An 8,008-nucleotide genomic window follows, 5' to 3' on the forward strand; every position below is an offset into this window, starting at 1 on the left:
CCTCTCCCCCTTTCCCTCTGGCTCTTTCTTTCTCTTCCTGAGCAGGATCCGGCCCCAACTATCCAAGGAGAAGATTGAGGGCTGTCACATCTGTACCTCAGTCACTCCTGGAGAGCCCCAGGTGCTGCTGGGGAAGGACAAGGCCTTTACCTATGACTTTGTCTTTGACCTGGATACCTGGCAAGAGCAAATCTACACAGCTTGTGTGGGCAAGCTCATCGAGGGCTGCTTTGAGGGCTACAATGCCACAGTGCTGGCCTATGGACAGGTAAGGGCTCCCTCCCTGCCCAAGTCAGCTCCTAGTTAGATGAGAGACACATAAGACAATGAATCTTGTTAACAAGTGCCAGTTAACAAAGTTATACAGGGTTATGCAGTATCGAAGGATGCCAGAGTGAAAGGAATTCTCTGGAGGGTGTGAAGTCAATTGAAAAAATCTTTCTGAGAGAGATGAAGGTCTTAAAGGATAGAGGAGCCATGGTGAACAGAGAAGAAGGGGCTGTGTGATAGTTGAGTCTGGGAAGGTATCTGAAATTCTGTCCTTGGGGCCCACTAGCTCCGGCTCCTCCTCGAAACTCCCTGTCTTGTTCCATCTCTCCCTCCACAGACAGGAGCTGGGAAGACATACACCATGGGGACCGGCTTTGACATGAGTACTTCAGAGGAGGAGCATGGTATTATCCCGAGGGCCATAAGCCACCTCTTCAGAGGCATTGATGAACGCAAGAGACAGGCCCAGGAACAGGGAGTTCCTGGGCCAGAGTTCAAAGTCAGCGCACAGTTTCTGGAGGTATGGCCAGAGAGATGAGGAGAGATCACAGGGGGAGATGCAGAGCTGGGTAGGGTCTGGCTCCCTTGTTTTGGGAGGTGTTGTGCTCCAGTGGAAGGAACACGGGGTTTGGAGTCAAAGAACCTTGGTTCAAATCCTAATAATTCTATGTACACCCCGGGGGACTTTGGGCAAATCACTTGATGTCTCAGCCCCTCATTTATAAGATGGGGGTGAAGGGGAAGTGGGCCAAAATGGCCGGTAAATTCTAGCTCTAAATCTGTGATCCTATCACCCTCCAGAGGACTGATAGGCCATGTTCTCTGGGGCCTGCATGTTCTCTGGGATGTGGTATAGAGGAGAAGGGGAAGGGAAAGAGAGTGCCCCAAGGCCTGAGCCTGGATACCTGCCTGGCTTTCTGAGTGTGGGCCTAGCGTGCTCTGGCAAGGTGTCCTGCCACGTCTTTTGGAGCTCGAGGATGGCCAACGCCTGAGTTTAATGGCTTGTGAAATGTACTTGGATGGCGCTACAGTTCTTGTTGGGAGAGGGAAGGTTGATTCTCCTAGCTAGGCCTGAGGGAGGAGTGGGGATGGGGTTGCTGGACACAGGCCAGTGTGCAGGCTTGTTGCCTGGAGTCATTGACCCTGAGGAGCACTTTGCCTGGGCTTGGGATGAGCCCAGGAGGGCAGAAAGATGCTTTGGATCCAACATCCTCATCTTCTGTTCCCTCTGGGCCACAAACTTCCCATGGATGAGGGAACTAAAGCTAGTACTAGTCTGGGTCAGAACTGCCAGCCCAGGGGCTTTGCTTTTCAGACCAGGAAGCCAAATCCTGGCAAATCTTAGACTGAGGAGTTGGAGGTTATGAGTTCAAGTCCTGACTCTCCCATGACACCTCTTTTTTTCTCCACTGAGCTTCCATTTGGGGTCTTTGAAGATACGTAGTGTTTAAGAAATAGGGGAATAGTGAAAATGAGGAATTTGAATCACAGCCCAGATCTCCCAGGAGTCAAAAAACAGATTATGTGACTTCAGCAAGTGAAAACCAACATCTCATCCTCTTTACAGAAGAGGGCAAGTCATTTAACCTCTCCAAGCCTGTTTTCCTCATCTGTAAAATGGGCGACAACAACACCTATACTACCTACCTCATGGGGCTGTTGTGAGGAAAGCACAAAGCGATATTGAAACGTACTTCCCTACTTATCACAGGAAGAATGCAGTCAGCTCAGAGTTGCTGAAGGCCTGGGCTCCCCTTATATTGTCCCTTAGCTTTTTGGCCACTTGCTTATTCTGCCTCAATTTCCCTAGATCTGACTTCTGTTGTCCCTTAGCTTTTTGCCACTTGGTTATTCTGCCTCGATTTCCCTAGATCTGACTTCTATTGTCCCTTAGTTTTTTGGCCATTTGGTTATTTTGCCTCAGTTTCCCTAGATCTGACTTATCTTGTCCCTTCACTTTTTGGCCACTTGCTTATTCTTCCTTCCTAGATCTAACATGGGAAATTTCCCAATTTTCTAGAACCAGGCTTCTTTAATTGCCTAGCAGCAGGTGCCCTTCCTGACCTTTTCCTGCCTAGATATTTTATTCTCTGTCCACCTCATCCTGGCCTGAAGAAGGCAGATTATTCTGGACAGGAAGCAATCCATCAGTTTCCGATTGGAGATGGAATGTATGTATGGCACTGTTGAATAAATTCCCACAAGAAACCTTAGGACCCCCTGTAGTCCTTCCCAATCAGAAAGAGGGGATACCCTGGAGGGGCCTAGAAGGGTAGATCTAGGCTCATTTGCTGTTTTTACATAGATCGGTGTGGCCTTAGGCTAGTCACTGAAACTTCTCTGGTCTCAGTTTCCTTATCTGTAAAAGTCCCGGAGGGAATTGGCTTACATCAGCCAGGTCAAATTCAACTAGAAACCGGGACCAGTAAACCATAGACAAGAATCTCAGTGGGCCACACATTAACTTAGAAATGTCAATATTTCCATGTCCCTATTATATTTTTATTTCTTTTGTTAAATATTTCCCTGCTACATTTTAGTCTGGTTCTGGCCTCCCTGGGGAGGGATGGTGCTGGGGCCCTGTAGTTGACATCTCTGGTTTAGATGATTGCCGGGGTCTCTTTGGTCTCTGAGCCTGTGCTTTGCCCTGAATGAGAGAGAAGGGCTTAGGAAGCCCCCTTCTGCCTCTTCCCCCAACAGTGACCTTCTAGAAAGCTCCACCTACAGGCATGGCTCCCCTCCTTCCCTCCCCACCAGAGACAGGGCTTGAACCCTGTAAACCCTCCCTCCAGCTCTGGCTCTGCTTGCATTTCATTCTGAGAGAGGAACAGAAAGCTAGGGAAACCAGAGCAGGAAAACAACCCTGCCGCCTTTGGTCCTTCTCCCCGGGGGGCTGCTGGGTAATTGCTCCCTCCTGGGTCTGCTCCTGTCTCCTAGGTTGTCCTTAGACAAGAGTGTGGCTGCTTTGCCCTTCAGGGACCCTGGGCTCCTTTTCAGATTCAATGTATTTGTCTTTTGTTTCTCCTCTCTTTGCTTTTCCTTCTCCAGCCCCGTTGCCAGGGAAATGTCCAGAGGGAGGGGAACCAGCAGCCGCATGGGAAGGCTGTGCCAAGGACGGAGCCACTAGTCAGGATGCTGCCCTTGGGGTGGAAAGGGTTACATGAGTCCAGTCTGTTTATAGGACAGACAGACCTGGGAGGATGGGGGCATTAATGGCACCCAAATCCCAGTCAGTCCTTTCCTGTTCCTCTTCCCTTTCCTGCCTTGATATTTCCGTCCCTTTGAGGAGCATCAAAGCCTCGGATGTCCAGGCTATCAGAGTTTCCAGAGGCAGGAACCCAGTGGCTGCAGCCCTCAGCTGTCTCCTTCCTCATTCTCCCTCTCCTCTAGGGCTCACCTGTCTGCCTTCTGGGCTCCTGGCTCCCAGATCCTCACTGGGGAATGTCCCTGCCCCTTAGCAGGTGGCACTTTCTCTGGTGGTGAATATAAAAAAACTTACCCTGAGATTTGGGGAATCTTCCAAGCTGAGCTGAACTCCCCTAAAAAGCAGGACAATGTAGGGTCCCCACAAAGAAGCAGACGCATACCCAGGAGGTCAAGCCAGTGGTCATCTGTTCTGCCTGTTACCACACAAAGTAAACCCTGATTTCTCCTAGCTCTAATTTCCACTCCTATCCTCCAGTTGGGTCCATATGAACAAGGAGAGAACATGTCCAAATGTGCTCAGAGCGTGTCTGAACTTTTACCCCGGAGATTGAAGGGATGGGTAGCAGTGAATGCTAAATTTTTTAAAAATAAAATTGTATTGATATCTTTTGTTTTTATATCAACTCTATTACTAAGTGTTTCCCTCCTCTCTTCCCTTCCTCTAGAGCTGTCCCTTAAACCAAGAACAAAAAAAGAGAACACGACAGCTCAGCAGAACTAACATATAAAGTTTCATATAATGCCCCCACTCATAGTTACACACCTCTACACAGAAGTGTATACGTTTTCTTGGGTCCCTAGCTTGGTCCTTATCATTCCCCAGCTTTCAGATTCAATTGTTTTGTGATGGTTCTTTCCATTCACATCCTTGTAGACATGTATATATATATATGGAGAGAGAGAGAGAGTTCTCCTGGTCCTATTTGCTTCACTTTGCATCAGTCTAAATAAGTAAATAAGTCTTCCCATGACTGCCAAGTTCTACATCTCTGAGCTCATTTCCACATAATCAGCCCCACCTAGTGGTCCAGCATCTTGACTGGCTCAGCTTGAGTTAGACATCCCACCCTATTCTATAACCTGAAGGGGGCCTGTTCTAAGGCCTCTGGATTCTCAGCCCTTTAGTCCTCTTGAGATCCCTGCCCCAGTAGGACCTTGAGACCCTACTAGATGAATACACAGTTTTATGAGAGAGAAAAGTTGAGGTGGGAGGGGTCATTGTGTCTTCCATTGACCTCCGTTGACCACTATTGCCTCCTCTTCCACTCTGACTCTTACGTCCAGCTCTACAATGAGGAGATTCTAGACCTGTTTGATAGTACACGAGATCCTGACTCCCGCCACCGAAAATCCAACATCAAGATCCATGAAGATGCCAATGGGGGCATCTACACCACAGGTGTCACCTCCCGTCTCATCAGTTCCCAGGAAGAGGTGAGAGTTTACTAAGGAGAGGGAGCTCACTAGCACAATGGATGGAGCACTGGGTCTGTGTCAGAATGATTTGAGTTCATATCTAGCCTTGGATACTTACTGGCTATGTTGCCCTGGGCAAATCATTTAATCTATCTGGCTATATGACCCTGGGCAAATCATTTAATCTGTCTGCCTCAGTTTCCTCATCTGTAAAATGGGGGTAATAATAGCACCTACTTCCCAGGTTGTTGTGAGAACCAAATGAGATAATATTTGTAAAGTATTCTGCAAACCTTGAAGCCCACATAAATGCTAGCTGTTTTTATTAGCTGCTAGAAGGGAGTGAGATACAAGGCATCAGTGCTCCTGGGGATGTCTGATTGGCATAAGAATAGAAATACAGGGGGCATTATACAAAGCGTCTCTGCTTGTGGACAGTTTGCATCTCCTTTAGAGAAGTCGCTCCCTGGAAGGGCCCCCTACTGCCCTGTGCAGCCTGTCCCATCTCTCTGCAGCTGATCCAGTGTTTGAAGCAAGGGGCTCTGTCCCGGACCACAGCCAGCACGCAAATGAACGTGCAGAGCTCCCGCTCTCATGCCATCTTCACCATCCACCTGTGCCAGATGCGCGTCTGTGCCCGGCCTGACCTGGTGAGCAGCCTCAAGAGAGGCAGAAGGAGTAGCTGAGGGGACTAGCTGTGGGGAGAACCAGTTCTGGTGCTTCTAAAAGTCCCAGGGAAAGCATGCTGGATTTGGAGTCAGGAGACCTGTGTTCTAATTCTGACTCTGCCCTTTACTATCTTTGTGACCTTGGGCAAATCATTTAACTTTGCTGAACTCGAATTTCCTCCTTTGTAAAGGAAGTTGGACAAAATGATCTCTGGGGCCTCTTATTACTCCAAATCTATGACCATACGGCCTTATTGACCACGTGCCCCACTTTTGTGTTTTGTCCTTTGTCCCTCTGGACTTGCTAAGTCCAGACATCCCAGGGAGCCTCGGCCTATGGTGGGTGGAGGTGGGGGGATTGGGTTTTCAGCAATGCTCACTTTTCCCATAGGTAAATGGTGAGGTTCCTGGCCTTCCCGATGGTGCTGCCCCCACAAACGAGTATGAGACGCTCACAGCCAAGTTTCATTTCGTTGATCTAGCAGGCTCCGAACGGCTGAAACGGACGGGGGCCACGGGCGAGAGGGCCAAAGAGGGCATCTCTATCAACTGTGGCCTGGTATGGAAGCAAAGAGGCTCTTCCTGTCACCTAGAGCAGGATCTGAACCTTGAATTCCTCCCCTCACGCCATGTTTCTGTCTGTGTTCCACTTCTCCTGTGTCCATTTCTGTGTGGTCCTTTTCTCTGACTTTGACTTTATTAATAGAGTAACGACGCCTAGCCTGTCCCCCAGTCTTTGAGCTTGGGGGTAGCCGAGGACAGTGAAGATGGTGGAAATTCTAGGGAACACGGCTCCATGGGGTACCTTGCTGAAGGCCAGGGTCTCTCTCTTGCAGCTGGCCTTGGGTAATGTGATCAGTGCCCTGGGAGACCAGAGTAAGAAGGTGGTACATGTGCCATACCGGGACTCCAAGCTCACCCGGCTCCTGCAGGACTCCCTCGGGGGTAACAGGTAACCAGAGCAATCACTTTTGGGGAGAGGGTTACTGTGCCCACTAACTGCCAGCTCAGACTAGTCATTTATTTTGACCAAGTGTCCATTTTCCCATGCATATTACCATCATCATCATCATTATTACCTATTAGTAATTATAAATTAGTAATTATAGCTAACATTGATATAGTGCTTTAAGATTTAGAAAGCACTTTACATATATATCATCACATTTGGGCGTCACAACAACCCTGTGAGGTAGGTGCTATTATCATTCCCATTTAACAGAATAGCTAACTGAGGCACTGGGAGATTCAATGACTGTGCCCAGGCTTATGCAGCTAGTACCTGTCTGAAGCAGGATTCAAACTCACTTCTTCCTGACCTTAAGTCCATTGTTCTATTTCCCACACTGCTAAGCTGCCTCATTGTGTGTGTACAATGGAGAGAATAGATCCTTTCCCTTTTTTAGGTCACAGGGAGTTTGTAAAGCTAAAACAAGACATTAAGACTGGAAATATAAGGTCTTACTATCATTTATTTACTAAACTAATTTCTAAAAAACAACAAGCCAAAACAGCGCTGACCCTATTAGCTAAGTAAATTGTAATCATCTACTGTTGGGACAGAAATCTCATGGTCATCTCATCTTGGAGTTTGGGCCAGGTGGCCCTAAGGTGGCATTGGGAGAGGACAGGACTTAGCTCCAATGTGATGTTTCTTTTGGGGATATCTGTCTCTGCCCCATCTGTTCTCCATCCCTACCAGCCAGACAATTATGATTGCTTGTGTGAGCCCTTCAGACCGGGACTTTATGGAGACCCTGAACACCCTCAAGTATGCCAACCGGGCCCGCAACATCAAGAACAAGGTGGTTGTGAACCAAGATAAGACCAGCCAGCAGATCAGTGCCCTTCGGGCTGAGATTGCCCGCCTGCAAATGGAGCTGATGGAGTACAAGGCGGTGAGTGAGGGGGTACTCTTTGCCTAGAGAGTAGAATGAGCCAGCTTCTCTAAACTGGGCCCTGAGCATTTAGCTTAGCAGTGTCCATAACTAGCTACTCAGGCTGTATCATCCTGCTGTCTGGGGTTCTGCCTTCATCCCAAGGAGTGGTCTGCCGGGGACCAGTTTCACCCTCTGACTTTTCAGCTTCCTCTTCACTTTTCTTTTCCTTTATTCATCAAATATTTATTGTATGCCTATTGTGTGAAAGCAAGTCACAATGTTGGAGTAGGGCAGTACCCAAAGATTAACAACACGTGGCCTCTGCCCCCGAGGAGCTTACAGTATTGTAGGAGATATAACATACGCATAAAAGCCACCCCAGTCTATGTGACCATTGCTCTGAGTATACCATGCTGTAGGAGTCCAAAAGCCAGAGAGGCCCTTAGGATTGGGGCAGGCCAGAAGGTTACATATAGAAGGCAGAATTAGAGTGGGTGTTAAAAGATGGGGCAGCTAGGTGGCACAGTGGATAGAGCACAGGCCCTGAAGTCAAGAGGACCTGAGTTC

General features: G+C 48.4%; 1 protein-coding gene across 3 annotated transcripts in view; it reads left to right on the plus strand.

Moving 5' to 3' along the window:
- The window catches only part of KIF21B (kinesin family member 21B), a 70,912-nt gene that overhangs the window by 19,301 nt on the left and 43,603 nt on the right, over window positions 1–8,008 (plus strand). For all 3 annotated transcript variants that reach the window (XM_027843426.1, XM_027843427.1, XM_027843428.1), the window contains exons 2-8: window positions 46–268; window positions 608–790; window positions 4,762–4,911; window positions 5,409–5,543; window positions 5,953–6,120; window positions 6,398–6,513; window positions 7,264–7,459. In XM_027843426.1, the coding sequence (XP_027699227.1) occupies window positions 46–268; window positions 608–790; window positions 4,762–4,911; window positions 5,409–5,543; window positions 5,953–6,120; window positions 6,398–6,513; window positions 7,264–7,459 (1,171 nt within the window). The remainder of the gene's footprint in view (window positions 1–45; window positions 269–607; window positions 791–4,761; window positions 4,912–5,408; window positions 5,544–5,952; window positions 6,121–6,397; window positions 6,514–7,263; window positions 7,460–8,008) is intronic.

The sequence above is a fragment of the Vombatus ursinus genome, unplaced genomic scaffold, assembly GCF_900497805.2.
Source record: "Vombatus ursinus unplaced genomic scaffold, bare-nosed wombat genome assembly UNPS02014909.1, whole genome shotgun sequence".
NCBI classification, from domain to species: Eukaryota; Metazoa; Chordata; class Mammalia; order Diprotodontia; family Vombatidae; genus Vombatus; species Vombatus ursinus.